The sequence below is a fragment of the Ictidomys tridecemlineatus genome, chromosome 7 (genome assembly GCF_052094955.1).
Source record: "Ictidomys tridecemlineatus isolate mIctTri1 chromosome 7, mIctTri1.hap1, whole genome shotgun sequence".
Taxonomy (NCBI): Eukaryota; Metazoa; Chordata; class Mammalia; order Rodentia; family Sciuridae; genus Ictidomys; species Ictidomys tridecemlineatus.
The window spans coordinates 79822684-79841112 of NC_135483.1; the positions used below are offsets into that span (position 1 = coordinate 79822684).

An 18429-nucleotide genomic window follows, 5' to 3' on the forward strand; every position below is an offset into this window, starting at 1 on the left:
TAGCCATTCCATTATCATTAATTTTGTATTTTTCTAACTGCTTACTTATTGATAAATAAAAGTTAAATATAAATTATCTTAATACATAATAACCTGGCAGAAAATTAATATGCCAAAAATTCTTCATGATAGAAAATACAGTACAAAGGGCATTTAAAAATGATACTTGGGCTGGGGATGTGGCTCAAGCCATAGCGCGCTCGCCTAGTGTGCGTGCGGCCCGGGTTTGATCCTCAGCACCACATACAAACGAAGATGTTGTGTCCGCCGAGAACTAAGAAAAAAAATAAATAAATATTAAAAAAAAATGATACTTGATTTGTTTTTAAGGTTGATTATTCCTTCAACCTTAAAAACAAATCATCTGAAATTTTAATATAGTGTTATTATTTATAAACTAAATAAATATTTACTAACCATGATAGTTGCAAATATGCTTACAAATGAAGTGATGTCTATAATTCTGTAATGGGGCATTATTCAAATATAGTTCTTAAAATTTTTTTTTTTTAAAGAAAAAGCAAAAATAAAGGGAAATACATTTCTTGTGAATGTATTAGTCCCAGTGTCTAAAGCTTTTAAATATCAATTCTTGGCTCTTAGATGAAGATCTAAGTGAACAGAAGCATTAGTTTTATCTAAGAAATGCTACTTCCAGTTAATTTATATTTGAATTACATTACATGATAATGATAGTTATGTGCAACAAGTTTTTCTTCTTAAAGGGCTAAGTTGAAAAACACTCCAAAAATATTCTTTTCTTGTGAACATTATAATGTAAGCTTTGTTGAACTCTTGGCCTATTTAGGTGGCAGCTTGTGAACTGTTACATAGCATGGTCATGTTTATGTTGGGAAAAGCCACTCAGATGCCCGAAGGTGATCAGGGTTCTCCGCCCATGTACCAGCTATATAAACACACTTTTCCTGTTCTGCTTCGCCTTGCTTGTGATGTAGATCAGGTAAGTGCATGATTTTGAATAGAAAACTTAAAAAGAAAAAAAAGTGGTTATGCGTGGTGGTACATCCCTGTAATCCCAGCAAGTTGGGAGGTTGAGTCAGGAGGATTGTAAATTCAAGGCAAGCCTCAGCAACTTAGTAAAGCCCTAAGCAACTTAGTGAGACCCTGTCTTAAAAGTTACAAAGAACTGGGGATGCATTCCTAGGTTAACTCCCCAGTACAAAAAAAAAGGTCCCCTTCAGTTGTCAAAGGGTTTGCTACACATTGGAATAATCACCTGGGAATCTACCAAACATTCTGATTTGATTGGTTATGGATGTGACATGGAGAATAGGACTTTGAAAAGTTGTCCCAGCAACCTCTTTTGTGCCACAGAGTTGGGGAGCCAATGTTATAGTCACTGAGAGTCTAGGCACCCTAAAGTGGATTAGCTGTCACCCTGCTCATGTGGATGAACTCCATCTTTCAGGAAGTGAAGAAGTGGCTAGGAGTCAAGGAACAGATTGGAAATGTTGGGAAATGACCTGTTCTTGATACTTCATGGACAGAACCTCCATTTCTGTCATGAAGCAGAAAAATAAATCTCAGTTCATTTTATGAAGCTGGCATAACCCTATTATCAGAGTGTACACATAAAAAATAAAGTGAAATGCAGAAGTCACTTATAAATGTATTAGAAAATTTTGCAACATATATGAAATCATCATGGTTAAGTGGAATTTTTGAAACTGAAATTTACCATATAAATAGTTTAAGAAGTAGCTATTCTCTCCATAGAAGCCTAAAGGTCTTTGGCTGATCTTGGTAGGCTAGGCATGGTTTAATGTTGTCTTAATATAGTAAAGACTATCTACCTGAGTTTCATAGTCAAATCACGGTGATCTGGACCCTATGCCTATTGCTGGGAGTGGTTCCTTAGTATTTGGAATGGGCAACAGAAGCAGAGGTACCTGCCTCTCCTCTTTAACTTTGTTCCTCCCTATGGCATAGACTTTAAAGTCTATATGTATAGGACATTGATCTGGCTTTCATTTTGTCACAGGGATGGCATTCATGATGTGGGAAGCCACAGGCTCATTATTTGCTTTGTGGTTGATTAATGATAATCTGTATCTAATCTAGAATACCTTGTATACACATTTAAAATCAAAGTAATGAAGATAAATAATGTGTACCCTAAATTACCCTCCTAACTAGAGGAACAAAGAGATTTAGAGGTATGTTTTTCTTTGCTGAACTCTAGAAAGTAAGGAAGAATTGTCAGAACATGTTCATTATGGAATTGAACTAAAAAAAGAAATTAATGAAATCACAGTAGTAGTTTCGCTTCATTTTGCCCTACTGTAAGTGCCATTTAATGTCCAATTTCCAGTTTAAATCTACTTTAACACAAAGGAAAAAAACTCCAGTGAAGTCTTGTTTTTTCAGGTGACAAGGCAACTTTATGAGCCACTTGTTATGCAACTGATTCACTGGTTCACTAATAATAAGAAATTTGAAAGTCAAGATACTGTCGCCTTACTAGAAACTATATTGGTGAGTAGTGGTTGATTCTTTTCTTGCTATTCCTGTTGTCTAGTTACATTTAATACCAAATGTAGCCTCTAGTTGGATCCTTTTATCTTTTGTTGTATTTGATTTCTAATGTCATTTTAGTGGACACAATGCCATATTTATTTATTTAAAAGATGCTTTTAAATATCTATAAATAATAGTTCACACATATTTTTCTTCTGTTTTCTGGGAAGGCAATTGTAAATTCAACAAATTTTATCTCTTTAAAGGTGTGTATGTGGTGTGTGTGTGTATGTGTATGGAGTAAGAATGTTCTTTGACTTATTGGAGGTACGGTAGCTCTTTTTAAAATACTTTTAGTATAATACTTAGTTTAAAAGTAAAAGGAATTTTTTAGCTTTCTCAATATTTTCCTGTATTCAGATTCAATAGTTAAAGGGTCCTACTAATAGCAGTTTATCTTTTACATAGAACTCTTCTGACATGGTAGAGGTAAAATCCTTAGGATCTGACCACTGGCTTGCTGAGGACAAAGGTAGTGAGGTCAGCTAGACTATGGTATCTTTTGATGCCATGTATATGACTATAAGACATACAGTAATAATTTTTATTGTTTGATTTTGTCTGTTATTTCAGTTTATCGTTTTATTTTGTTATACACTTTAGAATTCAAAGCTCTAGTTGAACACAAAGTGAATTTGTTCAAACATATCCTTTAATTCTTTGTTCTTGCAAATTGACTCCAGTTTACATCTGTGTGCCATTTTTCTCTTTTAAGTTTGAGATGCGTTAGGAAAATAAGGAAATTGACAAGAGCATCCAGAGAGAAGTAGTAAAGGCATTAAGTTTGTGTTGATTGTGAGGATTTGGATCTGTTTTCATGTTTTTATTGTGTAGGGGCATAGTGAAAAGGGAGGCTAGAATGGTGTTGGACTGAAGAGCAGATCATTCTGTAGGACAGCCACACATCCTGGTGTGTAATTACAAATAGTACTACTTTCACTCCTAGAGTCTCCCTGATTGTATGCCACGTGATAGGCAACAGAGAGTTAAGTTGCTGAATATTTTAAATTAGGAAGCAGACCATAATTATAACATTATTCCTTGCAGTGCGTACCAGCGAATTCTGCTTCTAATAAATACAATTAATTTAATTTGTGGTTTACTTATATTCAGATTGGGTTTGTCTATATTTAAATTTTTTTTTTTTAGTTATACATGGGCACAATATCTTTATTTTGTTTATTTATTTTTATGTGGTGCTGAGGATCGAACCCTCACATACGTGAGGCAAGCACTTTTTCACTGAGCCACAATCCCAGTCCTGTTTATATTTTTTGTGGTACTGGGGATTGAACCCAGGGGTGCTTTATCACTGTGCTTACATCCCCAGCTCTTTTTATTTTGTTTCGAGACAAGGTCTTACTAAGTTGTCAAGGCTGGCCTTGAACTTGTTAGCCTCCTTCCCTGATTCCTAAGTCTCTGGGATTATGGGCATGTGTTTCCATACCTGGCTGGATGTGTTTATTCTATTATGTTTCTATTCTGAAGCAGCTATTTTAGTTATTTCCTTTTCCCTTTTGATTCTTAAAGGTAGCTAAAGTAAGGGGTTTCGAAAGAAATGTAGTGAGATAATGATAAAGTAAAATGAGATGGCTGAAAGAGAAGGTAATGAAGAAATGTGAACTTTATAGCATGGCACTTCAGTGAAGGAGAGCCATTGTTTTATTAGAAAGAATCGTCACTTCCCTAACATCAGCACATGCACTATCTTAGTCTGTTGTCTGTTGCTATACTGAACATCACAGACTTTGGTAATTTATAGAGAATGGGCTATAACTCATGGTTCTGGAGGCCAGGAAAGCCAGCATCAAGGTGTTGATATGTGATGGGAGCCTTCTTGCTGCATGGTAGCATGTGGAGGGCAAAACCTGGTGAGAGAGTGCCATCGTGGGGGTCTATCCTCATGACCTAATTTCAGTTCTGTTTACCTCCCAAAGACCCTGACTCCAAATACTGTTAACATGTGAGTTTAGCGATTATTTTCAACATAGGCTTTTGGGGGGGACAAATTCAAATTATCTCAGAATTTTCTCCCTTTTCCATGGAATTTTCAGTTTATTATTTAGTGTAAAAGATAATGTTTTTCTTGTGTTAAAAGGAACTTGTCATTTGAATTTAGATTCAGGGAAACCAGATTGTTTCTCTTAGTGTTTATTTTTTCTTGTCTTGTCCTATAAATGATTTTCATAACATTCTAGTCATGCTCAAAGGCAGACTGAGGGTATTTGGCTGCCACTATATGGATATAACATTAGTAAAATAAATGTGTCTTTGTTTCAGGATGGAATTGTGGACCCCATCGACAGTACTTTAAGAGATTTTTGTGGTCAGTGTATTCGAGAATTCCTCAAATGGTCCATCAAGCAAACAACACCACAGCAGCAGGAAAAGAGTCCAGTGAATACCAAGTCACTTTTCAAGCGACTTTACAGCTTTGCACTTCACCCCAGTGCTTTCAAGAGGCTGGGAGCCTCACTGGCTTTTAATAACATCTACAGGGAATTCAGGTATGTGAGACACATGTGGACAAGAAGAAACTTGTACTGGTACTTTTTGAAAAGTGGCTTAGTGTTTCTGTCCATGTATTTCTGTATCACACATTTAGTAAGTAATTATGTGCTGGATGCTGTGCTGTGTTCCAAGGTTTAAAAAATGAATTAAAATTCAGTTTGTACTCAAGATGCTTAGAAACTACTAAGAAGTACATACAAACATAATACTGCAGCAGTTTTGGAGCCCACGGGGGTATATCCAGTCCAGTCAGAGTAGGTTAGGCAAAGATGTCAAAGGTGGGATGTAAAGGATAAATGAGAACAAGCCAGGGTGTCCAGATCAAAGGGATGTGGTGCAGAGGTAAGAAATGGGATGGCATCTGAGTTGATGCAGACCTTTGATTTTCCCAGACTGTGGTGTTGAAGGTTTGGGAGATAATACAGCAAGGCTGGGGAGCAGGGTTTGGGCTGCTGTGGTGAAAGTACCAGCTACCTTTTGTTTCAGCAAGTCTGTGGCGTTTTGGGACCTGGGATCAGTGCGGTTAGATTTCTTCTTAAAATTATCTGTTGTAGTTGGAAGGGAAGAGGCTTTTTCAGAAGTCCAAGAAAAAGATAATTACTGATCTAAGGTGGTAGTGGTGGTTGTTCACTGATTCCATCACTTATTAAATATATTATGAAACAGTAACTTATTAAGAATATTAATTACTTGTTTAGAATGTTATGAACCAGTGTGCACCTATAGTCCCAGCTACTCAGGAGGCCGAAATAAAAGAGATCTCAGGAGTTTTGAGTCTAGCCTAGACAACATAGTGAGACTCCACCTTAAGAAAAGAAAAGAATAATAGCAATAATATGTGCCAGGTATGGTACCAAATGCCAAGATAGAATGATATAACCCTTCTTGAGGGCTACATGTCAGAGCAATAAATATAAAGCTTGCAACTGAAATTAGTGATGCTACATAATAGTTCATAATTACTAAGTAATCTTATAGTAAGAATCTAAACTTGTTTGGTCAGAACAACTTCTCTCAGAAAGCGACAGCTGGCATAGAGAAGAGGGAATCAGGGATAAATATCAGATGGCCGAGCCAGGTGTGGTGGCGCATGCCTGTAACCCCATGGCCTGGGAGGATGAGGCAGGAGGATCGCCAGTTCAAAGCCAGTCTCAGCAATAGTGAGGCACTGAGCAACTCAGTGAGACTTTGTCTCCAAATAGAATACAAAATAGGGCTGGGGGTGTGACTCAGTGGACAAGTGCCCAAGTTCAATCCCTGGTACCTAGAAAACAAAAACAAAAACGAAAAACCAATATCAGATGAATGTATGGATGGGAATTTATATGTGTGTTATGAGAATTGGCGACTTAAAGCCATATGTTAATTTTTTAGCTTTTTTTTTGTTTTGTTTTGTTGGTACTGGGGATTCAGGCCAGGGGTGCTCTACCACTGAGCCACTGGCCCAGCTTTTTATTTTTTATTTTGAGGCAGGATCTTGCTAAGTTTCTCAGGCTGGCTTTGAACTTGTAACCCTCCTGCCTCAGCCTCCCAGGTTGCTGGGATTACAGGGGTGCACCACAGTGCTCTGCTCTTTTTTAACTTTTTGTTGTGGTGGTAGTGGTGCTGGGGATTGAACCAAGGCAAGTGCTCTACCAACTGAACCATATCTCCAGCCCCTCTTTTTTAGTTTTTTAAATTGTGAAAACTATTTGTAGAGAAGAGTACATAAAGCAAGAGTGTATAAAGTTTATAGAATAATAATAGTAAAACAGGTTGTCACATACCCCCTCGATTGAGAAATAAGGCATTACCAGTATTCTGGAAAACTTCTTGCCCTTCCAGGGCCATCCTTCTCCTGACTTATGCTACTTCCTTCCTGCTTTTCTCCATAGTTTTATATTTATCTCCTATCCCCAAACAATATATTTTTGTGTTTTGAAAAGTAGGTGGTGAGGGCAAGCACAGTTATGTGAGACAAAGGCAGTCTTTTAACTTTTTTTTTGGTTGTTCTGGGGATTGAACCTTGGGGCACTGAATCACTGAGCAATATCCCCAGCCATTTTTATTAAGTATTTTTAAATTCTGAGATAGCATCTTACCAAGTTACTGAGGTTGGCTTTGAACTGTGATCCTCCTGCCTTAGCCTCCTGAGCCACTGGAGTTACAGGCATGTGCCACCATTCCGAGAGTCATTTCCCTATTGAGGGGTTCTGAATGGAGTCTGGTTTCATCCTTCCTAAAAGATCATAAGAGCAAGTTGGATCAGCAGGATCCATAGTCAATCCTGGAAGGCAAGTTTCTTCAGAGATGGCCATGAAGTGGACCAGAATCTGATGTATGGGGGAAGTGTCATCCAAGGGTATGGGCTATCCCTTAGTTCCTCTTCTCAGCTCAGAATGCCCACCTTGTCTGTCAGGAGGAAATCAAAGTTTAATACTCCTGTGGTTAAATGAGCATTGTTAGCTGATCTAGGCAGAACACAGAATTTCCTAGAACATGGTCATGGTGAGCCAGAGAAAAACTTGGATTTGCCTGGGCATTCTGTCCAGGTGGAAGGATACATTCAGCTATGTCCTGTTGGAGACAGCTATCAGCATGTCTTTTCTGCAGTCCCTGCTTGCCAGTTTTGTGTTATGTCGAGCTCACTCTGTGTGACTATGAGGGACTTTTTATATGGTGCTGAGGATCAAACTCAGTGCTCACACATGCTAGGTGAGCACTCTACTGCTGAGTCACAAACCCAGCCCCGTCTTTTGGTCATTTCTTGACTTCTTTCCTGTGTTAGGGCTTCTGTTTCCTTACCCTGTATCATTGTCTTTCTTGGGTACTCTAATTTGTTAGATCACATTTCAAGTAGCTAATTTGAGAAAGAATACATGAAAGAGGACTGTTTGATATCTTGCATGTTGGATGCTATAAATTGAAGCACTAATATTTCCTTTCTGCATTCTGATAAACTGTGTTTCATGCTCCTTTGGAGGGCAGCTTAGTCTTATTTTGTCATATAATTTCTTTACTAATACCTATCAACTGCTTTCCTGGCGCCTAATATAAAAACTATTAATACTTACCTTTGCCTGGCCTTCTAAGACCTTTTCTGTTCAACTTGCAGTTCTTTCACAAATCATTCCTCCGAGTGAACCTTTTGTTGGTTGACTCTCTGTTTTCCTGCTTGCCTCCATGTTCTTATCCATACTGGTTCTGTTTTTTTTTGTTGTTGTTGTTGTTGTTTTGTTTTTGCAGCATCCTTTACTTCAAGGATTTGAGGTGTTGGGGCATGTAGGAGGCTTGTGTAACTCTGAAAAGCCCTGTCCCCCTTGGGAATAATTTTTTTTTTAAATTATTATACTCATGCCAGTGTGACTACCAGTTTCCATTTCTCATTGTAAGCCCCATACCCTAGTCTGTGCTTTGCTCTGCTTTTCTTATTGCAAGAAGGCATTCATCCCAAGGGGTCATGCATTGACTGAAGGCTTCATTGTAACTTCCAACTCTTAAATTTTGTGTGAACTCCCATGACAGTTTTATTTAATCTTTTACTATACTGTGTCTTTAAGGGATACATTTTCCCATGAGAGATATGACCTCTTCAACTAGGTGTTGGCCCTTGGTACTTAGGACACCAAGTTTACTATCTGTTACAGTCACATGTCACTTGATGGCAGGGATGCATTCTGAAAAATGTGCCCTTAAATGATTTTGTCATTTTTTTGAACATTGTAGAGTGTACTTACACATTCACTAAGTACACAGTCTAAGACAGCTATACTGACATTAATCATTGTAATCCTCTAGGACTACTGTTGTATATGTGGTCAGTTATGTGTGATTGTATAAGTTAGATGGTGCACAGATGTTGATTGAATTGATTACTTGCATGTACTAGATATACTTATGAAAGGCTCAGAGTTTACTATTGGTATTGACTTAAATTTTTTCTCATAATTAAAAATAATTGTTTGCCGGGTGCAGTGGTACACACCTGTAATCCCAGGGGCTCAGGAGGCTGAGGTAGGAGGATTGCAAGTTCAAAGTTAGCCTCAGCAATGACAAGGAGCTAAGCAACTCAGCGAGATCCTGTCTCTAAGTAAAATACAAAATAAGGCTGGGGATGGGGCTCAGCGGTTGAGTGCCCCTGAGTTCAATCCCCCGTAGTAAAAAAAAAAAAAAAAAAGGTTTATTTCATTGACACTCAGTAGCTGGATAGTGAAAGTAGAAAAAATGTTACATTCTATGATCTTAAATGCAAACTTTTTTGTGGCGAGGGGATGCTGGGGGCATTTTACCACTGAACTTCAATACTAATTCTTTTTATTTTTCTTGAATTTTACCAAACGTTTATTTTATTTTACTTTACACATTTTTTTATTGGTGAATTATAGTTGTACATAATAATGGGATTTATTGTTACATGCACACAATCTGACAATATAATTTGGCCAACTTCACTCCATAGCACTTCCCCGCCTCTCTCCACCTGCCACCCTTGGGTCCCTTTCCTCTACCAATAGCCCTTTGATTTTTAGGAGATCTACTCTCACCTTTGTTTTCCACTTTCCTCTCAAACTTCTGCATGTAAGAGAAAACACATGACCTGTAACCTTCTTAGTTTGACTTACTTTGCTTAGATGTTGACTTGATTTAAGGTAGGATGAGAGCTTTTAAATTTTCTTTATTTTAGAAGAATGTGGATGTGTTATATGGTATCAGTTCTTCTTTTTCCTTACATTGAGTTTTAATGAGCTTTGTAAAATGTGGTTGGAATAGTGGTTCTAAGGTTATGTGCCAGGAACAGTCTCCTAGTGGGAGGAGGCATATGATACCCGTGGACGGAGAAGAGATAATACTGCCTCTTGATTGATTTATAAAGCCTCATGCTTTAGTCTGCTCTTGAGGAAGTATTATTTTGTGTGTGTGTGTTTGTGTGTGTGAGTATGTATGTATGTTGTTGGGGATTGAATCCAGGGCCTTGTGCATGTGAGGCAAGCACTGTACCAACTGAGTTGTACCAATTGAATTGTACCCAGTTCAATAAGGAAGTAGGGTTCTTTGAGAAACATTTTAGGTTGTTTTATGTTTTAAAACATTTAGATTTTATTGAAAAGAAAAAACAAATTTGTTGAATGTTTGCATTCTTTAATACCATTACTTTTTTTGTGTGTGCCCTTAGCACTTTATTATTTTCTTAGGTGAAGCTTAACATTCTTTATTTTGCAGGGAAGAAGAGTCCTTAGTAGATCAATTTGTGTTTGAAGCCTTGGTGATCTATATGGAAAGTCTGGCCTTGGCACATGCAGATGAGAAATCCTTAGGTATGTGTCATACAGGTGTTTGCTGTAAGGTCTTAAAAGTTTTTCCACCCAATACTTAAGGCTCAGATGATTTTCTTATAAGGGATGTTTTCTTTTCCATAAATAAATTTGATATGTCCCTTTTGTACCTCAAATCCAGTTTGTAGGTTTTTCAAGTCCTCACCTAAGATTCCCTGATGGCTGTAGAATTACCCTTGGTTGGTGGAAGATCCTGCAGTGCAGCAATTCAGTGACTAATGACATGAACATGAAAATGTGCAGAGTCACAGTGCTGTAGAAAGCTGGATGCAGTAGCCACTGAGAGGAGGCTAATGTCTCTGAACTCTCTAATGATGACTTAATGGGTCTCATTATAAGATTGTGATAAAGCTATTTCAGCCATGATTAAGGAATATGAAAAAGGTTATGTCAGAAGTAGGGTGGGCTAGAGTTGTTAAAGAGTAATAAATGTTAACTCTTTATAATTAAATTGTGTCTAAACAATACTAGAAATGTCAGAATTTTTGAGCTAGAAGACTTCCTAGAAATCTCAGTTGGGTTGGGTGTGGTGGCATACGCCTGTAATCTCAGTTGCTTGGCAGGCTGAGCTAGGAAGATTGCAAGTTCAAGGTCAGCCTCAGAAATTTAGTGAGGTCCTAAGCAACTTAGTGAGACCCTGTCTCAAAATAAAAATTTAAAAAAGGACTGGGAATTGGGCATTTGACTCCATGGTTAAGTACCTCTAGGTTTAATTGTTGGTACCAAAAAAAAAAAAAAAAAAACCTAAAAAACAAAAAACCTCAGTTGGTCCCAATACTTCAACACTTGTCAAGATGCAGAGTGTTTGTGTCTCATTATGTCACATAGCTGTGAGGTGGCAGGACTTCTCTTTTACTTGTCCACATCTTGGTTTTTGTTTATTTCTTAAAAAGACAGTTTAGAGGTTAGGATTTACCTTTATGTCAAAAGTCTGCCATAGGCAATAATGCTAAAAATTTAATCCTTACCTTAAAATTTTACTTTGTTTATATTGATTATCCACATAGATGCATTTTGTCAGCAAATGAGACTTTTCCTAAAATCACTGCCTTGTGCCAGGCCCTGGATTTGATTCCCAGCACTGCAGAAAAGGAATAGAAAGAAAATCTTAGTGACAGAGGTTACTTTGCACCTCTTTTCCTTCCCTAAATAATTATAGATTTCTTTGAGTGGTTTGCCATCTTAGTTCTGTTCTCCTTCTCCAGTGGCTATATCACTAAACTATAATATGGCTTATCCTACACAGGAAGAATGGGAGGCCAAGGAACTTATACTCCTTAAAGAATAGCTTTGAATTGAGGTTTTAAGATTCTGGCCTAACATGGGGTTTTGTAATATATACTTGGTCTCTTGTCTCTAGTTTATTGTATAAAGTTGTACGTTGGCTGCTGACAGTGCTGGTGGTGCAGATTGTAGTTGGTATACTTAGTTATGATAATACTCTGTGTATATGTGTGCATACTTATGCCATGCTATCATAGTTTTAAATCTGGGTTTGTTTTTGGACATGCAATATAAACCATTTATTGAAATTTTGTATTCTGAAGGATGGATCGATATTAAATCTAGGGGCTGGATTGTGGCTCAGTGGCAGAGAGCTTGCCTAGCTAGCCCACATGCGGCACTAGGTTCAAACCTCAACACCACATGAAAATAAATAAATATAATGAAGGTATTGTGTCCATCCACAACTAAAAATATTTTTTTAAAAATATTAAATTTACAGTAAAATTATCTTTTTAATCACAAAATTAGATCTATAAAGATGCAATCTTACCTTATTAATAATAATCAGCTGTATATTTTCTTTGGAATCTATTTTGTTACTGGAGAACAGGTACAATTCAACAGTGCTGTGATGCCATTGATCACCTGACGCGCATCATTGAAAAGAAGCACATTTCTTTAAACAAGGCAAAAAAACGACGTTTGCCACGGTAGGTAATATTGTTTCCTTTTCTGTTTTTTCTCCCCCCACCATAAAACCAGTTTTTAGCTACTAAAGGATTATTGGGGACAGATGTGTGGAATCATAAAGAATTAGTTTCCTGAAAAAAAATGTGTGGAAACATAGTCTATTTTCCAAAGGAGTTAAAAAGCTTTCCTTTTGAAAACATTTGATTTTAGGTGGAAGTTATTTGATCTTGGTTGGAATAGCAGAAATTGAAGATTACTTTTGAAACTGAGACATTTTATTTTACCTCCATTGATTTTTATGTTTTTATTATTATCTTTTGTGGTGCTGGTGGTTGAATCCTGAGTCTTGCTCATGTGAGGCAAGTGTACTGCCACTTACCTACATCCCAGCCCCTATCTATACTAATTTTGAATACAATTTTTTTTTTTTAAAGAGAGAGTGAGAGGAGAGAGAGAGAGAGAGAGAGAGAGAGAGAGAGAGAGAGAGAGAGAGAGAGAATTTTTTAATATTTATTTTTTAGTTATTGGCAGACACAACATCTTTGTTGGTATGTGGTGCTGAGGATCGAACCCGGGCCACACGCATGCCAGGCGAGCACGCTACCGCTTGAGCCACATCCCCAGCCCCTTGAATACAAATTTGATGTGAATTTATTTAGCTAGTGTATGCATGAATTATTGCACAGTAAAATTTGAAGTTTAAGTAGCTCAGTGGCAGAGTGCTTGCCTGGCATGAGTGAAGCACTGGGTTTGATCCTCAGCACCACATAAAAATAAACAATAAAATAAAGGCATCATGTCCATCTACAACTACCAAAAAAAAGGAAAGAAAGAAAAAAAGACATGAATGTGGAATAGTAGAATTTTTTTTTTTTTTTTTTTTTTTTTGTGAGGATAAGAATATTTTTGCAATATGTGGATCATTTTATGTTAACAAAAGAGAAATCTATCGTGTTTTTTAATACAATTTTTTCAAGAAATTATTCTGAAGCGTAGTAATAAATCACCATGCAAAACATTTATGTATGCCTGCTGGTTAACAATACTGTCCTTCCCATAAAAATGGTTGCTATAACCTGAACTTGTTGGAAACCAGGAAAAATTACATAAAAATGACAGAAAACATTTAAAAAACAATTATAGTGATGAAAATTATACCAAAGAAGGATATATATTTAATTCATTCATTTTGAGATAATTTTTGGTGATCTCATATTTTTCCACTTTTTCACTGAGAAGAATGAACGTTCTAATGATGAATAAAATATATGTATTGACATTCTAATTTGCTAACATTTTTCAGGAAAATAATAGACTCTATGGATGCTCCTTTAGGGAGAGATCTGTTTACGGTTAACATTATATATTTAGGTCAAATCTCTAACAGCAGCAGGTAAAACCTTCCTGCTGAGCCTGAAGACCACACTTTATAACATAGGTATCTGATAAGAATATAAAAAATTGCCAGCAATTTCTGGACTCACACTCTTGGCTGTGGAGTGAGGAATTCTACTCTTGCCTTCCTGCATGGTGGTCAAATTTCCATTATAATTTAGTCACACCTGAAAGGGAACTGTGGAAACAAAGAATGTTTGCCAAATGATTAAAATTTAACTTAAGTTCCCAGGTAAGAATTTGGCTTCAGGGAAAGCAATACAGTGTTTAAAAAGAGTACAATAAAATGACATTGAATGTTTCATGAGAATCACTACTGCTGTTTTCATAACATTTTACACTTGGAACCACAGAACTTTCTTTGCTTATGAATTCAATCAGTAAGGCTATGTGACATAGCCTTGTATTACCTAACAATTTTTAACTGGTTTACATAAAGGTATCAAGAAGGACATATGGACTCCATAGAACTACTGATTTCTGAAAAAATCATCAGCTTTGACCACAAAAGCATGCAATTATAGGAGTTTGATTAGTGTGTATATACATAATTACACATTATTAGTATATATATATACATAATCACTCTTTCCCTTACTCCAGGCCCTTATTAGGAAAGCTAGAGATTTCTAGAAAAACAAAAATCTACATTCTTTCATCTGTCTCATCCATTATTTTGTTGAGCTACCAACAAGTAAATGAATTAGAATTATAAAGTTAGCTCCCAGGCATAACAGAGTCATAACTTCTGATCAAAAAATATTTCAGAAAAATTGACCAAATAAAGACTGTATACATATACAAATAAAAATAGAAAAATAAATGGAGTTCTGCTTCTGTCAAGTGATTATTAGGAAGGTTCTCAATTTTAATATCTTCTTTTTTTTTTTTTTTTTATTGTTGGTCGTTCAAAACCTTACACAGTTCTTAATACATCATATTTCACAGTTTGATTCAAGCGGGTTATGTAGTAGAATTTTTGACAGACACAAGATTATAGAATGATGACATGAAGCTGCTCAAAGCCCAGGCTAAGTGTCAGGTCAATGGTTTTCTGTCATTGGTATCATTTCCACCCCAGTGGTGCCTCACTGTCAGATAGGATTGGGGGATGCTGTACTTCCTATATCCTCCCGTGAGTGGGGAGCCCTGATCTGTTTACTAGCAACCATCACCCTGGAGAAGCATGTAGATCAAAAGTAATCTTTTCTCCATTTTAAAATGAATTCTTCCAGTTTCTTAAGTTACAAAATTTCTTTAAGTAGTTGCTTTTCTCTCTTGTTCTCTTGCAGTACTAGGGATTCAACTCAGGGCCCCATGCATGCTAGGCAAGCACTGTATCATTGAATTACACCTGCATTCCAGTAGTTGGTTCTCAAACTTTAGCTGTAGGTGTAATTAAAACAGATTGCTGGCCTGGCCCTACCATCAGGATTTCTGTGTCATTTTTGGAATAGAGTCAGAGAACTGCAGTCATAACTAGTTCATAGGTAATACTGGTCTACATGTTGAGAAGTACTGCTTTTGATCTGAAACCCTTATTTAAGTTACATTGAAAAGGAAACACAAAAATATTTAGTGTTTTTCTATTGTAAAATATTTTAAAAATTTTCCCCTAGATCAAAAAATAATAAAATGAAGGCTACCAGCTGTTGAGGTCATTATTTTCTAATGATAATACATTAAAAATGAGCTGATGGGCTGGGGTTGTGGTTCAAGTGGTAGAGTGCTCACCTAGCACGTGTGAGGCACTGGGTTCGCTCCTCAGCACCACGTAAAAATAAAATATATTGTGTCCTTCTACAACAAAACAAAAAAATATATTAAAAAATGAGCTGAATGAGATTTTTTTACATATATCAGTGTGGTAAAATTGCATTCATAACTCCTAGACTGTTGTATAAGCTAAATATTGAATGTTGGAGAGCATATTAAAGACATTATGTTCTATCTTGGTAGAGGATTCCCAGCTTCGACATCATTATGTTTATTGGATCTGGTCAAGTGGCTTTTAGCTCACTGTGGAAGGCCGCAGACAGAATGTCGACATAAGTCCATAGAACTCTTTTATAAATTTGTTCCTTTACTGCCAGGTATGTTGATTTTTACATTCCTAAGAAATGATGAGTTTGAGTTTGCTTTTGCCTGTAGCTTAGACATGCATACTATTAAAAACACAATCTTCCTAATCAATGATGAAAGATATTCTGAAGCAATTACTTGAAAGAATATACATATTTGGCTTCTGAGATAAAACTGAAAAATCAAACAATACACCTGATCTTTCTGTTCTTTAAATGAGTGTTATAATATGTTTTCTTTCTTTCTTTCTTTTTTTTTTTTTTTGGTGGTACTGAGGATCGAACCCAGGGTCTCACACATGCTAGGCTAGTGTTCTGCCACTGAGTCACATCCCCAACCCTTATAATACATTTCTAATAAATAAAAAAAATAAGTATGTTAGGTAATTGTTTCAGATTTATGTGATAGATGATAAAGATTTATAGAAAGAGTTATTTTGATGTTAATCAAATGGTACAGAGTAAGTAAATTTAGAATTTCCTAGTATCTTATTTATTTGGTACCAGGAATTGAACCCAGGGGCACTCAACTACTGAGCCAAATCACCAACACTTTTAATTCTTTTGAGACAGGTTCTTGCTTAGTTGTTTAGGGTTTCACTAAGTTGCTGAGTCTCGTTTTGAACTTTTGGTCCTCCTACCTCAGCCTCCCAAGCTGATGGAATTACAGGTGTGTGCCACTATGCCTTGGCTTTTCCCAGTATTTTAGATTTCAGTATAGTTTTTGCTTTTTTTAAATTCCATTTAGAATAAGTAGAGTTGTATCACTATTGAAGTTAACATGACATTCAATTAAGATTCAAAATATTAACTTAATGAGATAATGCAGTTCTATTTCAACGTGTAATCAATAAGAAATTCCCATAGTCCTTAATCTGAATGATGTCACTCGGATCAGTGATGGTAAAAGAAAGCAGTTAACTTGTTCTTTTGAGGAATTTCTCATTAAACATTAAATTGCACTTATGGACTTGAAATAATTACTATATTTATCAGGAATATATTGTTTTATTTTCTCTACTAAATCCAAACAGGGATTTGGTAGCTTTGAATATGTCCCAGGATGGAACGTGGCCTAGGACTCCCGCTTCAGTACTCTGGTCACTGGTCTAGAGTCAGGACTCTGTGTGTCTGTGGCATGTGCCTCTGAGCAGGAGGGGTAGTTATTGCACAGAGGAATGTGGGCTGCAGTTAGGTTTACTCAGAAGGTTTCTAAATTTTTTGTACTGTAGCATATATTCTGATGTTATATATATCATGTGTTTTATATATTATAATCATACCATATATTATATGTGCCTCATAAATATATAATATAGGGCCTGGGATGTGGCTCAATGGGAGAACCCTTGCCTAGCACCTGTAAAGCACTGGGTTTGTTCCTCAGCACCACATAAAAATAAATAAAATAAAATTGTGCATTGTGTCCACCTATGACTAAAAAATATGGAAAAATATATAGTATAAATTTATTTCATACTCTACCTTTATATAAATAATGGAAGTATATATCATTGTAGAGAATTTCTTCAAAACATGATTAGTATTTCATATTTGCTGTTTTTAGCTTACCAAGTTTTTGTTAATCTCCTAAGTCATTCTCCTAACAACACTGTGAAGTCAGTCAGTGAGGAGTGTAGGAAGCATGTGTTTTGCTGTTTTGAAGGAGCAGAGATCCAGGTGTTTCATAGGCAGAATTACTTACTGGCAGAGCCTCCCCCTCGGATTTGATGCCTGTGCATCACTGCTCCCAGACATTTCATTTGCGTTTCTTCTTTTCTCAGTTGCCTACTAATAGGGAACTTGTATATTTTGAACTAAATTCATAGTTCTACCTCTAGGAATTATTTTTGGTAAACCAAGGATGCAGGTTATAGGCGAGCCTTTCCTCTCTCCCAGCATATAATTCATATAAAATCAATGAGTTTCCTTTAGTGTGTCTCTTCTATGGTTTCCAGGGTACTTCTGCCTCTCTTTCTCTGGTGTCTTTTCCCCCAGTGGTTTGTAAGGGACAGCGTTAGGCATCTTTTTAGTTCATAGTGCAGTGAGGTTCCTAGGCCTGTGAACATGACAGCAGGTGCAGGCTTGTCCCCATGACATGTGTCCAGCTGTCAGGGAGGCGTAGCTTCACAGTGTCTTCTGAAAATTTAGACCCAGGATGAGTGTGAGTGTGCTGCACAGAGGCCAGAAACAGATGGGGGAGGCCCCGAAGGAGGACATGAGCTTGCCTTTGTGTGTTGTTGATCTGCCTCTCTTCTTGCTGAGAATCTCTTGTTTTACTCAGTTTCTTGATCTGCCTTTGTCCTTTCTTCTGATATTTTCTCTTCTCTTTTGCTAGCATTTGGTATGTAGAATTTCAATATCTTTATGTTTTACACTCAGTATTATCATTTCCTTGGACTCTTCTTAGTAAAAGTAATGAAATGTTCCCTTTTAATATGTAAAATATCCTATTCTTTTTTTTTCTTTTTTTTATTCTTTGAGATAGGATCTCTCAAAGTTGCCGAGGCTAACATCAAACTTGAAATCCTCCCGCCTCAGCCTCCTGAGTTTTTGGGATTACAAGTGTGCACCACCACAACCGACTGACTCATGAAATGTAGTCTTTTTTTAAAGTCTTCTTAATACATTAGAAATAACTTTATTGTTTTGATTCTTTTTTAACTTCATTACAG

The 18429-nt window shown here is 36.6% G+C and overlaps 1 protein-coding gene across 5 annotated transcripts in view; it reads left to right on the forward strand.

Annotated features, from left to right (window-relative positions):
- Prkdc (protein kinase, DNA-activated, catalytic subunit) overlaps positions 1 to 18429 on the forward strand; it is a 164080-nt gene that overhangs the window by 35731 nt on the left and 109920 nt on the right. For all 5 annotated transcript variants that reach the window (XM_040294077.2, XM_040294078.2, XM_040294074.2 and 2 more), the window contains 6 exons: positions 809 to 961; positions 2389 to 2496; positions 4819 to 5045; positions 10249 to 10343; positions 12199 to 12298; positions 15633 to 15766. In XM_040294077.2, the coding sequence (XP_040150011.2) occupies positions 809 to 961; positions 2389 to 2496; positions 4819 to 5045; positions 10249 to 10343; positions 12199 to 12298; positions 15633 to 15766 (817 nt within the window). The remainder of the gene's footprint in view (positions 1 to 808; positions 962 to 2388; positions 2497 to 4818; positions 5046 to 10248; positions 10344 to 12198; positions 12299 to 15632; positions 15767 to 18429) is intronic.